Source organism: Periophthalmus magnuspinnatus, chromosome 16, assembly GCF_009829125.3.
Source record: "Periophthalmus magnuspinnatus isolate fPerMag1 chromosome 16, fPerMag1.2.pri, whole genome shotgun sequence".
Lineage (NCBI taxonomy): Eukaryota > Metazoa > Chordata > Actinopteri > Gobiiformes > Gobiidae > Periophthalmus > Periophthalmus magnuspinnatus.
In genome coordinates, this window is record NC_047141.1 from 11,259,527 (window position 1) to 11,276,386 (window position 16,860).

Here is a 16,860-nt window from a genome sequence, read left to right on the forward strand (position 1 = left end):
CAAAGCACTGAGTTTTGCTGTCACAGTAATGTGGACAACAATTCGCAAACTTCACACTTCCTGATCCTCTGACAGTCAAACGCTTTATAATTGGATCCAGACAGTAGTACACTGAGGACTTATTTTTATCTCAAGGGCTGCTTATACAATATGCCTGTCCTGGGGGAAATTCTGTTCAAATACATAAAGCCCGTTAAAGATACATTATGTAACTATTCTAGTAGAGTGTCTGCCACCAGAAAAGTTAAGAATGACGTTTAACCTGACTTTGTGGTAGTTATTTTACAGTAGCAATGGTTATTAGGCTTTAAATGCAATATTTACACTTTCACACAGGTAACTTACACTAGTTAGCTGATCAAAAACAAAAACATACCCAGAGCTGTTTCTTCTCTGAAACAGGAAACACTTTGTCGTGTCATGTAGTAATACACAAAGTGCTCCACTGTGTTTTTAAACTCCATACACTTTCACTGTAATCATTTGGATGAGTTTAGCTGTGGAACTGCCAATCTCTACTGAACTAAAGGTAGAAGGCAGCTGTTAACTTGAAAACTACCACTTCATGACATCACAAGGTGGAATGGAGCATTTTGAGCATTGAATACGTAGACATAGATGTAGACTTGGAATAAAGGATTACTCAAACATGTGTGAATGAAACAAAACATAACTCCAGGTTTGTCTTTGATGAGATAACAACATTATATCATGGCTTAAATTGACAAGAATCAATTTTGTGTTATGTAGGACTTTTTATATACTTATTTTATAATTCCCTATTAGAAGTCACAACAAAGCACTGCATTCAGAAGATTACCAGTGTTATTTGTGGTTAGTGCAGATGCAGCATGATGCACTTCCTCAGCAAGTACGTGCTTTGGGGTTTGACTGTGGATGGGCAGATTTGTTAATTTTACCAGCATGAAAATCAATTTTGATGCCTGATTTGTTTAATAGTGCTTCTTAAATTCAGCAAATCTTATTGGAACACACGTCTCTTTCACTATCCCCCGATCACATTATGTGGTTCTATCTCTTCTCACACTCTCCTAGGCCAGGGGAAGAGTCCATCTCCGTCACAGACTTGTTGGACCTGAGCTCGGTGACTTCTTCAGGCAGCTCACCTCCTCCTCCTCCTCTTCCTCTGGTACCTCCTGTCCTCTCGCCCTCCTCCAGCAGCCTGGGAGCACCCGCTTCACCCTCCTCCACTTCCTGTCCGCCCATAGAGGTGCCTTCCTCCTCATCAGGACCCAGGCTGAGCAGTGACCCACCTGACCCCAGCCCACCCACACTTCAGAGCTCAGTACCCACCATCTCTATGCCCAGCATCTCTGCCCCGGCCTCAGCTACTACCTCGTTTGTAAGTTTTTGAGCTTGTGTTTACAGCTTACCAATACAGCTACCGATATTGCATTACGGGTGCTTACGATTGTAAGCAGCTTAACTTCTCTCACTTAAAATGTGCTTGCTAGATTGAAAATGTTTAATCTTGAGAAACGTGTTCGTGTAGCATATTGTAATATATATTTTAAAATCAGTTGTTGTAGGTGTGGCTCCTCAGCATTGAAGAGACTATTGATACATATTTTCATTTTATTTACAAGTATTGCTGACTACTAACTTGACAACTAAAAAAATACTCTCCACAATTCACAATTTGTAACACATTTTTAGGTAAATATTTCTCACTTAGATTATACATATACATATATTATACATAACATTTGTATATTAAAAGGTGCACTATGATGCTCGCTGGTGGTGTAGTGGTTTAAGATTACATATGCCTGTTACCACCTGTTGGTTGTTTGCTTGTCGAATGTCTCTCTACCCTTTTCGTGCTACTTTTGTCCAGTCTAATTACGCATTCAGGCCAGGGGAAAAAAAAAAACAACTTTAAAAATCTACGTAACTATAAGGTAGTCATTAAAAAAACAAAATAAAAATTTACATTCTTACTGTGTGTGTACGGTCACCTCTCCGCAGATCTGACCTATAACTTGTGGGGGCATAACTTGCTTGTCTCCATGGAGATATATAAATTTTATGGCATACTGTGGAGCATACCAAACAAAACAATAGTGCACCTTCACTCTGAATTGACATATTGAAGGCAGTTCTACCATTAATCTTGAAAGCACGTAGTCCTTCCTCTTATTTTTACTTTTTATGGAAACTGAAGGAAATGAGGATTTGGCGTAAAAATGTCAAATGATCTTGTCATTATTATTGCGTTACCAACTGCTAAATCCATCTCTGTAGCTCCCTTCTCTATTAAACCAGATCAAATCCTCCAGTGAATGATCAGTCTGTGTGTGAGTGTAGAGCGGGGTCACATTCATTGCACCGTGGCCACAGCGGTATGTCTGCTCATGCTGCGTCAACACGAGGCCAACCCAGGCTCTGCTCCACACTCTCCAGTCATATGACAATGGTCTGATGCTCTCACTAGCCTCTTCTAACTACCCTGTGTCTCTGTGTCCCTATGTCTCTCTCAGTATCTGGAGGAGGGTGGGGACAGTCTGTCGGAATCCACTAATCAGATGCAGCCCGTGCACACCACCAGCCTGGGAAACCTCTCCTCACTGGACATTACCAACGATGAGGACCTGCCCACAGACCCCAGCAACTCCTCTGACACGCAGGAAGAGAGTAAGTGCTTGTGCATGAGGCTGCAATCATTAATCAGGATAATTGTGATTAGTCGACTGTTAAAATAATAGGAATAGAATTTTGAACATCATTGACAATTTTTGAATATCTGTTCAATTATACAACAAAGACAGTGGGAATATTAAATTGATGTTGAAGAATAAAAACATTCTTGATTTTCAATAAAATAATAATCCACTCAGGTAAATATTCTCTATCTAATAGCCAGTTGTCATATTTCCTTATTTGGTTAAAAGTCCTAAATTACACAAAATGGATTCTTGTGAACTTTAAGCCATGTTATAATGTTGTTACCTCATCAAAAACATATCCAAAGTTGTGTTATGTTTCATTCACATATGATTTAGCAACACTTTTTTAGTAGTCTGCCTACATCTCCAAAGCTCAAAATGCTCTGTTCCACGTTGTGATGCCATGTAGTGGTAGGTTTCAAGTTAACCGCTGCCTTTACCTTTGCCTTTTGTTCAGTAGAGCCTAGCAATTTCAGGACTGAAATTACCCAATTCTAGTAAAGGTGCATAGATTTAAAAACACAGTGGAGCCTTTCCTGTATTACTACATGAAATCACAAGGTGGAATAGAGTGTTTTCTGTTTGAGAGAAGAACTCAGCCTAAATGTACAGGGTCTGTATGTTAAACATGTGTGAATGAAACAAAACACAACTCCAGGTATGTCTGCGATGATGAAACAACATTATAACAAAGATCTAGAAAATTGCAGGATATATGTCCTTTAAAAGTGTATTTCTAAAATTGTGTTTAGTTCTAAGTTATTATATTTGATTAAAGCAGAAGTATTTGGTCTCTTTGATAAACTACAACATGTTGTAGTGCTGCGTAGCTGGTAAGGTAAATATAACATGAATAATTTTGCTTCTACTGTTTCATTTAAAACCTTGTACAAAATCCGAGATTGAGTATCCGAGCTTATCTGTCACTGTTGTAGCAGTGGAAATTTTACTTGGATAATTTATTTGACCTTCTACGACTTAAACAAACAAGCCAGAACTTTTTTTAATAAATACATGGACCTCTACCCTTGAATTTGATAAGGGCACAAAAATGTAACCAATCCTATGATTTGTTTTATCAAGCTTTGCAGGTTGCTATTTTGTTGACTTAATAACCAGGTAGAAAAGCAACAAAATAGCTACCATTCCACATAAAGTTTTGCTTCTGTTTTAGCACTTGTAAGACACCAATGACAAGTCAGTGCATTTTTGTTACACTTGTATGAACTTGATGAAGGCATAAATAAATATTTGTATACAAAAGGGTTTCAAATAAGCTCTAAAGGACAATCATAACATCTGATACATATGGATAAGTCATACTGCATACATACTGCTGGTGAAGGTATAACAATGAAGAAATGTCCCTAAAATCGATGCTTCACCTTAAAATGTTTTGTAAGTTTATTTGTGTGCTTCAGTTTCGATACCGATACGCCTATCCCTAGTTTTCATATCTATTAAGTTTAGCCTTTTCAACTGATTCATAAAATCAGAGTTGTTTCTCTTCATAAGATAAAAACATGCAAATTCTTTGTTTATGAAATGCAGGTGAAGAAGCTGACCTCGCAGTCTACAAAAGCCAAATATATCCATGCTTACATATATCCTTATTTATTATAGGTGAAGTGGAGTCTTTCTGTGCCAACCTGGGGGGCCGGCTGCACATAAATGCAGTGGTCGGCATGAGTGTGGACAAGCTACACGACCTTCTCTTCTCTGCCGACACACATTTCATACAACATCTCTTTTCCCAGAGACACTTCACTGGTACGTCAACCGTTAACTAAACTAACAAACACTTTAAAGCTCTGTGGAGTATTTTTAGTTCTTTCTCTGACCTGCCCATAATCTATTTACCTTCTGTGATGCACTCTGAGAACTTGTATTAACTTGTTGCAGGATAAAAGCGATAACACAGGTTTTTCCTGTTAAGTAATCTGCAGTTGTAGCTACGCGATGGCCTGCTTTCGAACTTGCTGTGTCCTGAAAGGTTGATTGTATTCTAAAATCTTTAGTGTAAAATGTATAGATGCAGCTTCCATTTGCATTAAATGAGGACTGGTTTTGTGCAACAGCAGCTGTGGGATTGTACAGGACCTTAGCATCTTGTGCTTGGACTGTTTTAGATCAGAAGCAGACCAAATTAATTTCAGACACTCTTAAGGACAGCCAAAAAGGTTGGGCCAAAGAGTGAAGTGGATGTGTTTATGGCTGCAGTGATTGATTGACTAATCGTGACAACTATGTACAATTGTTATCTGGACTATGCACACTCTAGAACACAACAAAGAGTGGCATACCATAGTCACCATGTTGCAACTTTTATTTGGTTTTAACCTTTAAAGAGACCATTTGTAAGTTTATTAGATTTCTTTTACCAGTAGATGACAGATGTGAAACCTGCTGGCAGACTATCAGACAGCAGTAATGTAGATGGCATCTAGTTGTGTTATGTAGGAATACCACAGGGACAAGTTGACCTTGCGGCCTTTTAAACCAACCTTGTAGCCACTGGGGAAAATCAGAGTGGGTCCTGGGGTTGTAGCTTTGTGACATTCTTGAAGGCTGTTGTAAATCGATATGCTGATATCCAGAATGTGTTTTGGAAATGTATTTACAAACGTAGAGCTATCACAATGCAGCAGAGAAGATGGAATAAAACAAGACCAGATGGATAAATGGATGGATGGTAGTGGTGGTCAACAAAAATTATGGCTTCCCAATCCTGACCTTCAACAACTGGGTCACGGATAACTGCACACCTGTACACCTTTTCACATGTACATGCACCTGACCACGTGAACCCCGCCCTCTCTGCACCGGAGCAACACACTCAATCAGCCAGACACACAGCACCAGTCACCAGGCCTGTCTCCTACAAGATGGAAGCTTAAAAAATGTTTGAATGTAAAATAATTACAAAATAATCAGTGAATAGTTGACTACTGAAATAATTGTTAGTTTCAGCTCTAGATGCGGTCTTACTTCTAATGCGATGAATGATCATGTGCGCTTATAGACAGACAGCGGTGTGAGAATGTAAACCCCCTCTTGCGTGCAGAGTGCAGACATCGCTCATTTACTTCAACTGTTGTTGGCAGTGTTCTTTGGTTTACGTCACAGTGTGGACAAGCCGTCTCAGTGCTGTAGTCAGGGCTGATTATTAAAAGCAGCGTTGCCTCTTTTGGCATTGCTGGTGCAGCATCATGACTTCAGGAAACCATTTTGTTTAGTGTTGAAATCTCTCTTCACTATTCAGGCAATGTTGATCACAAAAGTCCATTATTCAGTCGCAAAGGTGTGATTGCTATTAGCAGAAAGGATTTTAAAGGTACACTATGTACCTTCTGGTGGAGGGTCTACTTTCTGCTTGTCAGATGATGTCAGATATGCCGTGCCTGGTATTTTTGAGCACTGAAAACACCTATAATGATATAAATGCTAGATTGGTTTGGCTGTTCTGCTGTAAAGGCATTACACATACCTAATAGGTAGTGGACATTTAACATAAAAAATACAAAATTACAAAATATAGCTTAGTTTAAAGACATTAGATTAATAAAGCAAGTGTGTGCACCCACATCCTAACTCATTATGATGAGCTTAAACCTTTTGTGATTTTCGCTTTTTTTTTTTCAGTGAATGACTCATAGTTATATAAGCCATATAGTTATATTTGCCATCAATCAACTATGACATATATTTCTTGAATATCGTGCAATTTATTTAATTTCCAATTAGCTGTGTTTTTTTGCAAAACTTAAATCTAAATGTTTGTAGATCTGTGAGCTTCTGTATTCAGAAGTGGCTTGAAAAGAAGGCTGTTGTGTGGGCTGTGCGGCCCTGCTGGGAGGCCCTGCTCAGATGGGGACAATGTGTCGCTCTAATTAATGAATTTTTTCACGCAGCAGACCCACACTTTTACTCCCCTCACTCTGCTCCTCCACTCTCTGCTCTTTTTGCATCGAAATGTCTTTATACAATGTATTACGGTCTAATTCTAATTTCTGCCTATGTTATCATGGGATATTTTTGATGATTTGTGTGCAGATTTGTCAGTGGGTGAATGGCAGCAGGATGGCAGCACAGGGAACACCAGTCGAGTACTGAGCTACACTATCGCCCTGAACAACCCCCTCGGCCCCAAAACCGCTCCTGTTGTAGAGACACAGGTCAGTACTTTCTCACATCTGTACACCAAGTTTGCTGCTTATTTTTTCATGCTACTAATGAATGGCATTTGGGAGGTAGGAGATTAATCGTGGAATAGATAATCTTGTTGCTAGATCATTTGGATTAGCGATGTGGTTAATTTGTAGGTAGTTCTATGATCTGTGTTGTTTTTAGAATAGTATTTGAACAGTGTGACCCCAGGTACTATCTTTTTCATTCATTTGTGGTCAATTTACCTATATACATTGAATCCAAATTTTCAGTATTTTCTAAGGGACTGTAGATGTAAATTAGTATTCATGCTATAACCTGCACCAGCATCTTTCATATGACTTTTGTCTTGGTTAGTGTATTGTTGTGAACTGTCCCTGTACAAATGAAAAGCATACCATAGTGTGCCATCACCTCTCTGTCAACTAATTTTTACTTTATTACTTGCAAAAGGGACTTTATAAGCTCTTTTCACAACTCTTAGAGACCAATGCAGAGTTTTGCTGTGACAGTAGCATGCTCAGTTACACTTCCTGATTATTGGGCAATAAAATTATTTCTAATTAGATGCAAACAGCACGCAGGACTAATTTTGACCCCAAGAGCTACTTATACAGTATATTTCTACTGGGACATAGTTGTAGAACTGATATTCACTGAAGTTACTACAGTATTTCCATCACTGACCCGAGTGAGTCCTCACAGTGTAATCAAATAACACTGATAATCTGTGCTTTTTGTTGTGTTTGCAGACACTGCATAAGAGCAGTGTTCGGAGCGAGTGTTTTGTGGTGGACTCAGAAGTCATCACCTCAGGCATCCCGTACCAGGACTACTTCTACACTGTCCACCGCTACTGCCTGACCTCCGTGAACAAACACAAGAGTCGCCTACGGTAACACTATGGAACACTCTATGACAAACACTGGAGACAGTAACAAGCACTGTTTAAATTATTTCAAGCGGGATAGGATTAGTGTTTCTACATGCTTGATGCATTTTGACGGTGAAAACGAGGGGAAGATGAGTGCATACTGAATGTTCCTGAATTGTTTTATAATTATTATTATTTTTAGAAAGTAAGGGTGCATTTTTATACATACATGGTTATAATTTTGAATACATAAAATAACATTAAAAACTTTATTAGCATTAAACATGAGGTTATTTACGACATGTTAAGTATTAGAGATAATTGAGCACTGAGCAGTTGAGCAATAAAACAATGCATTTAAGCAAATGAGTTTATAATTTGACATATTGTGGTGGCCTATACTGGTCCGATATTGAAAATTTTGCTAATATTTGGCACAGATGTTTTTCTGCACTTCCCCAGACACTGTGCCTATGTGTTAATCCCACTTTGTCCTGAGTGCATTAGGGTTGTCTTTTTCAGTAGACTCAATGAGTAGAAAAAATATGTATTCACATCCCAGATAAGCAAATGTTATTTATAAAAGTAAAGTTAAAGGATAATAAAAGAATGAGTAAAGGGACTTTAATATGAGGCATTTTCAGTATTCAATTTCCTGTGTTTAAACATGCTCTGTGTGCTTATCCGCTGCACAGGGTTTCCTCTGACATCTGCTACAGGAAGCAGCCGTGGAGCCTGGTCAAAGCCCTGATTGAAAAGAACACCTGGAGCGGCATTGAAGAGTATTATAGACACATGGGTAGGTCACATGATACCACAGCTCACTGTGCTCCATCTAGTGTACAGGTTTTAAGTGGATTAGTTTTCTCAGCCATACAATCTACAACAATAGACGCAGCAGGGTTTAGTTTTCCTGCATTTTGATGTTACAATAAGAGATCATTTACATGTGTCACTGCTAGTGTTTGTTTTGAACATTATGCATGCGCACGTTTTATGTTTACATTAGTGGAGTGTCAGATAAAATGAACAGTCATTACAGTTGTTTTATGTAATAATTAGCCAATAGCCATTTATAGTGTCCTTATTGACTAAAAGACTTAGAGTTGCCAGTATTTTTCCACAAGAAGTGCAGATGACAAAAAAGCTCCATGGATTAAGTGAGTGTGACATCACCCTTAGCAGGGAGCAGGCGCTTAGCAACTTTGTCAATCAAGCCAATTGCTAGCGCTAGAAGGAGCAACCTCAAGGAAAGATAGCACCTGATTGGTCTGTTATTAATGTTCATATGTTAATTTATGGACAAAAAATGATAAACACCAGGATCATGTCATTTCGTCTTAAAATGTTTGTTTTAACCCGCTCTACAAGTCGATGAGTGACTTGACTTGTCGATGGAGCAAGAAACGCCCCCATTCTCACTTCCTATTTGGAATGCAGTGGCTAGCAGATTAGCTATGTCCATTTATATACACAGTCTATGGCCTGCACCCAAACCTCTAACACAGAGCTTAACTGTGTTTATTTGTATTTATTACAGCTCCTGTTTTTTAACAAAGGTGTACAGTTAGAAAAGGGTTTACTGGGATTACTCTGCTTTAGAGTAATTGTGTTGGTGGCAAAACATAGTTTCTAATAGTATCTTTTCTTTGCAATATTTTCTGTAGCAATATGTAGCACTTCAAAAAGCGTTATGGTGCCAGACCTTGATTAAATTTGTGTTATGCAGTAGGACTTACTCTAAGAGCACATTGAAATATGACCAACCTAACATTACATTAGATGTTTTGTTACCAGTGGATGCCAGATGTTAAACCTGTCCCCCCCCTCCCCTCACCTAGCCTTTGTTCAGGCTCACCTGGGCTCTCTGGTCTTCTGTCAGGTCAAAACTGGCACACTATCAGACTGCAGTAACGTAGATAGCATCTCGTAATGAAGTGTGAGATTAGCATGGAGGTGAGACAAAAAGTATTGCATGCATTTTTTTGTACACTTCAAAACTACAAGGTTTATATGGAACAATTTGTTCACTGCAAATGACACGTATTAACTAAATAATAGCAACGTTTGTGATGTTGCTCATTGAAACCACTGAAAGGCCATTTTCCTGTTCCTGCTGAGGTGAACTTTATGTGAAAGTAACATGGGTTTTATCTTTATTTACCTTCTATCCTCCTCCTCATTCTTGTCTTTGTTCTTGCAGAGAGTGAAGTATGTAAATTGGAGACACTGCTCCAGTCTGAGGTGTCCGTGGTGACAACAGGCGAACCAGTGGGCCCGGACACAGCCAAGACTCCCTCATCTCTACGGCGACGCAAACGCACATGCTCCAGGCGGCAGGGCGACCGGGACAGAGAGAGGGAGGGAGGGGGGCTGGGGTCAGGAGGCGCAGGGGACAGGGGTGTCGGAGAGGACCGCGACAGAAGTCAGTCAGCCAGTGAGTCTTCTATGTTTTCAGATTTTTTACTCTAATCTACTGACCTAAATCTCCAAAACAGGAAGAAATGAGTTAGAAATGCACTGCATGACGGAAATGTTGATGAGCAATACAAAAATGTGGCAGTTTTTGTCAAATGTAGCTCCTAATAATGGGGCTATATTCACAAATAACCAAACTAGACCAGTACTAAACCAGGACTGGACAGGACCAAACCAATAGTCAACATTGAAACTAAAGTGAGATCGAAGCGTGTGTGAACGCCACTTGATGATGATGATGATGATGATGATGATTGTTATTATTATTGTTATTATTATTGTTATTATTATTATTATTATTATTATTATTATTATTATTAATGTATTACAGCCATGCCTTTTTTGCTGTAATATCTTCTAAATCTAAATGCTAAATTTAATTACTTGTATTTGCAGGTTCCCAATATATGAAACTTGGAGAACGGCCTCGAGGTGGAGGACAAAACGTATCCACTATCCTCCTCATAGTCAGCTTCATGTAAGTTTACGAGAAAACTATTTTGTAAATTTATTTCCATCTGATTGCTTATCATTTTTATCTTGAATATTGACTACACGTTTCTGTTGCTGCATACACTGTTGTCATCCGTTTACTGCACGTAGCGTTTTAGCTTACTCACATCTTTCTTGTTAAAACGCTTACTCCTGCCTGTGTCACTGGATATTTACTGCACTCTGTATTTAGCTCTCAGTCTCCATGCCTAATTAACACAGTGAACCCTGTAGTGTTGATGTTAGCGTTTATCTCAGCACAACTGCTAGCATGGCGCTATTGATCCCAGGGCTAAATGTTTTCCCATTGCGAGCTGCCAGTGTATTGATCCAGTTTGAACTAACAGCCTCACAATGCCTCTCTTGCTCTTCTCTTTCCCTCTGCTCTGCTATTCTTGTGCTTAGGATCTGTATCAGGTACAGTATACGAGGTTTTCATTTCATAGTATATAATAATGCTAAATGTGTACTAGTTTTTGACTGTAATATTGTAGATTTGACTTGTATGTATGTGTAAGTCATTTGAATATATGTTATTTAAATAATAGGATTTCTTAAATAACCAGCCCCTAAAACACCAGTCTTTTTTAAATGATAAAATATGCATAACAACATGGGCATAAACAACTAAAGATTGACTGATATGTTTTAGTTTTTTTTTATGTTCAGTGCTGATACCGATTGTTTAGAATCCAGAGAAGCTGATAAACTCTGCTGATATTTTTGAGCCAATATGCAAGGACAATTTTGGTAATTTTCCCCAAGTGATCTAACTTAAATTTAGTTCAAACTCATCCATGACCTTGTTTTGCTACAAACAGAATCAGAGGGCAGTGTAGTCATATTTTTGTGTGTTTTGAGTGTTCTTTATGCAATATTTAGGTGTTACTAAGACCAAATAAAATATTGGCCTCTGCACTTTTTAACATCATCAGCCTTAACTCTCCAGCAAATATCAGTCCAATATAAAGGTCAAACGATATACGGTTGTCCTCATATTAGGGCTGTGCCAAAAATCATACGATAAATCATGATGTTCATGATGATCCTATCATGTTTTCAATAAGATGGAAGACGATTGCCTCGAAAATCAAGATCAATCAATAATAGGGGGAAAAAAATCATGATTCTTTTTTTTTCCCCATACCGCCCAGCCCTAATTGACAGGTCTATTAGCCAATCCTGTTGTATTAAGAGCACATGGTGCTGAAGGGAAGTTAGTACTGTCTTGTTTAGCAGAAAGCTCTGAGTCAGGACACAGCACGTTTCTTTCTGGCACCTCATTTCACAAAATTTTACTTCAGTCTGCACAATTTGACTAAAAGTCCAGTTGCTGTTGTGCCATCATATGTAATATGTATAAGAATCTCCTGTTAATATGTCCCTCCACATGCATCACAAATACATGGACATGGACTTGACTCTTGATATATAAAATACTGTATAGTAATGAAATCATGATAAGTTTTGATACCATTTCCCATTGTTTTAAGCTAAAAGACCCGATGTTGTGTGTGTGTGTGTGTGTGTGTGTGTGTGTGTGTGTCCCATAGCCTGGTGGTGCTGGTGGCTCTGAACATGCTGCTCTTCTATAAGCTCTACGGCCTGGAGAGAGCGGCTCACACACTGGAGACATGGCACTCATACTCCCTCTCAGACAGGTAAACTACCAACCACTGCAGTGCCTGCTGTCCCACAGGGGACAAGTTGCTCCTTCACTGATATTTTGGACTAACCTTTGGGATTTGACGCAATCATATTTCTCCATGTTGTTGTTTTGGAAATTAAATCTTATCATCAAACTATAGCAGGTAAAGTAAAGTGACCTCGCTCTGAGCTGAAGGAAACTGGATTGATTAAAAATTAAAAAGGTGTTTAGCACTGTATTTAGTCATAGTCTGTATGCATACTGACAAAGCAGCTCCTCGTACTTTTCCTTTTTTTAAGCCCCGATATGTAACTTTTTATGTCAAATAACAGATTAAAATTAAAGCATGTTTTTTCTCATTTTGGTTATTTTTATTGCATAAAAAAAATGCTTCTTTACTGTGAGTGGGCTTGCGTCTCCACAAACCTGACTCTTGTTTGGCCTAGAGGAGGGCCTCCTCCTGCTTATTTCCATGAAAATGTTGTCCCTTTGGCTATAATCTTCCACACTATGGCATAAAACTTATCTATCTCCTTGGAGAACATTGCTTAGTATGGTTTTGAGTTTCTATTTCCATGGTGGCATGTCATGCCACCTCCAGAAAGTTACATACTGTGCCTTTAATTACACATTTTTCCTACTGTACATTTCCTATTGTATTGTTTTGCTGTTGGAGTGCTGCTCCTTTTGGGCATTAATAATTTGGTTGTTGCTTGAGGTTAAATCATGATAAACGTTCACGAGCGTCACAAGCAAACACTATTTATTTGGTTTTACTGCCCCCTAGTGGCGTTTACTGGAGCACCATCAAGTTGAAGCTAGGCCTGTCACAAAAACAAATTTTGAAGTGAGATGTGTTTCTGAAGAAAATGAATGACAAATGGTAAGACTGAAACAAATTTATGCCACTGACACAATAAACCTAAAGCCTGATTATCCCTCAAAAATATTCTCAAAAAAAAGGGCAGAATGAAACACTTTAGTACTTTTTATCTATAATGAGTCATGGAAACTATCAAAAGATTCTGCACTGGTACAAAAAAAAGTACCCATGATAAATACTGGCCCCCAAAAGTGATTGTTCTTTTATCATTTTTTGCACAATAAGTCAGTATCGTAATTATTGCGACGGGCTGTTGCTTGATAGTGATTGTGCTCTGGTGTGTCCCCAGCCCTCTGCCTCAGTCGGCTGCAGAGTGGGCTCAGGTGCTCCAGCTGCAGAGACAATTCCACCAGGCTCAGCTCAACAAGTGGCAGCAGATCCTCCAGTCTTCTGTCGCGTTACTTGACCAGGTACACACAGTTTTACAGGATGTTTATATACTCGCAGAAACTCTGACATTTAACTAGTTGTCTAGTCTGTCATTCATTATAGTATTTTGCCATAACAGACATACGATAGATCACTATATAAAATAAACTATTATTCACATATCTGAGATCTGGTATCGAATATTGTAATAATATCTTTGGAATACTTTCTGAGCACTTTTTTTTTTTTTTTTCATAGTGGTCCATGGGCCTATGCTACTCTATGTGTCTTATACTTGTTCTGACACAGCTTAAGATCATTCTAAAGATATTCAGTAAAAGTTATTTTATGTCCTGTGAATGTGACGTTTTTGTATCGATACCTGCTCAAATAAGTATCTTGTTTCAATACTACTTTTGGTATTGATTAGTGTCAGATTTTCGATACTTTTGACAGCCCTACTATACAGACTCTAAAAGGCATATGAAAAGACATTTTCATGGATGGCCTGCAGCAGTTGCAGCATGTTCTTGTGGATCTCCTTATAGATCACATTAGTGTTATGTAACCAGTCTCCCCTTTAACATTTGTCCTTTTGTTTTTCCTCAGATGAAGCAGTCTTTGGAGAAGCTCCATCGGGGCATTGTGGTGCCAGAGGTACAACAGGAGGGGCCCGACGACCCAACTGAAACGTGACCCCTCCCGTCTCCTCACAGAACCTGCAGGGGGACACAGAGACTACATTACCCACAACCCCCTTTGTCCTGACTCACTTGAAAAGCGGCGTTGTTCAACCTCAGCCAACTTTTAATCAAACTGTTAAGAGACCGTAAGCTACAAGGACCACAGCAATAAATTCTCACTTTTCGGTATTTTTCCATTTCACAATTCTCACAGTTGACCACAATCTCCTGCAAACTCTTCCTAGCGCATTTCAAAAAAGGAACTAATGGTTTCGCTCCTCTGAGAATACTTTCCTCAAGCCTGCTGAATCCATGGATGAAACCACAGACACTGTATTCTAGCATTTTCTATTTTTAGATGTCAGTTCAAAATGTTCCACCTTCCATCTGGATTTCTATCTTGTGTGAAAACGGTGCAAAATTTGTATATCGGACCATCCAGTATTTATTCTGATAATCTGATCGTCCTGTCCTGCTATGGTCGTGGTATCTTGTGATTTTTCAAAGCGTGGACCAAGACAAGCTTCACAAAGACTGATGAGCAATAATGACAATAGCGATTCTTTTGAATGTTTGAAAAAAGTAGTGTATTACTATAATAATAATATTGAAATGCGTGGACTGGGGAAGAATCATTTCACGGAATCCTGTTACAGACATTTCATATTTTGTATCAGATTGTATTGCCATTCTTTTTAACATAGACCAGTTCAAGATTAGCAAAGCATCTGCCTAGCCTGAAAATGTATGGTGAAAATGGACCAACCAAGACATTGTAGTTAAAAGGGAATCCAGTATTTTTTCTTTTTTCGTTTCATTTCACATGTTTATCGCTGTCTTATTTCATCACTTAAAGGGCCTATATACATTTTTTTAGCTATGTTATGATGTTGTATCCTCATCTGAAACGTAGTTGTAAAGTTGTGATTTGTTTCAGTCTAGGGTTGTCAAAAGTATCAAATCAGATACTAATCGATACTAAAAGTAGTATCGAAAATAGATACTCATTTGAGCAGGTTTTGAAACAAAAAAATGTCACATTCATAGGACAGAAATGAACCTTTTCTGAACAGCTTTAGAATGATCTTGAGCTATATCAGAACAAGTATAAGACGACAGACTTGTATACGCACATGGACCACTATGGAATCTACCGGGACGAATGAAGGATTTTAGTATCGTGACTATTGTACATGTTTAGCACACAGATTCCGCATATTTAGGCTTGGTCTTCTCTCAAACTGACTCACCGCCTTGTGATGTCATCAAGTGGTAACACAGGAAGTGCTCCACGCTCTTTTTAAACTCTATACACCTTCACTAGAATCATTTTAATAATTTGCAGCCCTGTTGCCAAATTTGGAAGCCAGAGGTCTGTGCAATGCGAGAGCTATTGTAGCTTTTCTCTGGCAATCTCAACTGAGCAAACGGGAAGGGAAGTTCAATTGAGACAAAAAAGCTGTTAACTTCTAAACTACCACTTAATGACATCACAAGGTTGAACAGAGCAAACAAATTACAACTCTGGGTATGTTTTTGATGAGGTAACAACCTTCAAACATGGCTAAAAGCTCTAGTAAATTTTGTGTAATATAGAACCTTTAATTTCAACCTCTGTGATGTGAAATAGTCCTCCACATTCTTGAACACTCCACTTTGCCAGTCTTTGGGCTCTCTCTCTCTCTGCGTCTCACCGAGAAGTGGCGGATGTGTACAGAAGCGCCCGGGCCCTGCTGTGCGCGGCCCGGCGTTTTAAAAGAAAAAAAAGATGATATTTATTAAAGGAGGATGGAGGAGGGGGGGAGGGAGTGGTGCTGGCCCGACCAAGGGAGAGAAGCAAAAGAGGGTGAGAATGTACTGTAAAGATGTGATTGTACATGAGAAAAAACATGGAGGATAATGAACATGTCTAAAACACGCAATACTGTCTTTGTTTTTATTCTTTCTGTGTTTTTATGTGTTTTTTCACTAGAACACAATTAGGTGGCATACCCTCCTCTAAAAAGCTTACATATATCGCCCTTTTAAAGAGTTTACCAACAAGCCCCAAGATTGAAGGTTTGGTATAAACTCGGACCATTGTAGACTGTTGTATCCTTTCTTATATAAATGTTGTATGTGGGTGGGTCGTGGTAGCTGTGTTTCAGTTAGCCCTAGAGCAGCTGTGGTTATACAGAAGCAGCATACCACCACAAAATATCCTTCCTGGTTGTACTTACTGAACTAGTGTATATGATGTAGTCACTTACGCCTATTAAAGTTAATGCAGTGGGCTACACTTTTTCCCAGCCAGGGGCACAGGGGTACTTGAGCGACAAAGCTTAAGACGTACTCCTGACAATAAGTAGTCTACTTTTTCAATGAATCAATTGAAATACAGCTAAGTATAACATGGTTAAAAGTTCAAGTCAATTTTGCATAATACATCCACTTTAAAGAATGTAGTAGTAGGCATGAGTAGGCGCGCCAGAGACACTTTGAGCATTGAACATGTTAACTGTAGGGTCATTTTGTAAGTATTATTATTATTTTTAACCCAAACCAAACCATATTGTCTATCACAATAAATGTTTCTTTCT

The 16,860-nt window shown here is 38.8% G+C and overlaps 1 protein-coding gene across 2 annotated transcripts in view; it reads left to right on the plus strand.

Moving 5' to 3' along the window:
- gramd1a (GRAM domain containing 1A) overlaps nucleotides 1-16,236 on the plus strand; it is a 33,153-nt gene extending 16,917 nt beyond the window's left edge. The window contains exons 9-19 of one of the 2 annotated variants that reach the window (XM_055228040.1): nucleotides 1,057-1,363; nucleotides 2,502-2,655; nucleotides 4,311-4,457; nucleotides 6,741-6,862; nucleotides 7,607-7,749; nucleotides 8,424-8,527; nucleotides 9,932-10,165; nucleotides 10,603-10,684; nucleotides 12,252-12,359; nucleotides 13,519-13,639; nucleotides 14,208-16,231. In XM_055228040.1, the coding sequence (XP_055084015.1) occupies nucleotides 1,057-1,363; nucleotides 2,502-2,655; nucleotides 4,311-4,457; nucleotides 6,741-6,862; nucleotides 7,607-7,749; nucleotides 8,424-8,527; nucleotides 9,932-10,165; nucleotides 10,603-10,684; nucleotides 12,252-12,359; nucleotides 13,519-13,639; nucleotides 14,208-14,294 (1,609 nt within the window). In that variant the 3' untranslated portion in view covers nucleotides 14,295-16,231. Of the gene's footprint in view, nucleotides 1-1,056; nucleotides 1,364-2,501; nucleotides 2,656-4,310; nucleotides 4,458-6,740; nucleotides 6,863-7,606; nucleotides 7,750-8,423; nucleotides 8,528-9,931; nucleotides 10,166-10,602; nucleotides 10,685-12,251; nucleotides 12,360-13,518; nucleotides 13,640-14,207 lie in introns of both variants that reach the window. The other variant, XM_033980950.2, reaches the window with a different exon arrangement.
- The last annotated feature ends 624 nt before the right edge of the window (nucleotides 16,237-16,860 follow it).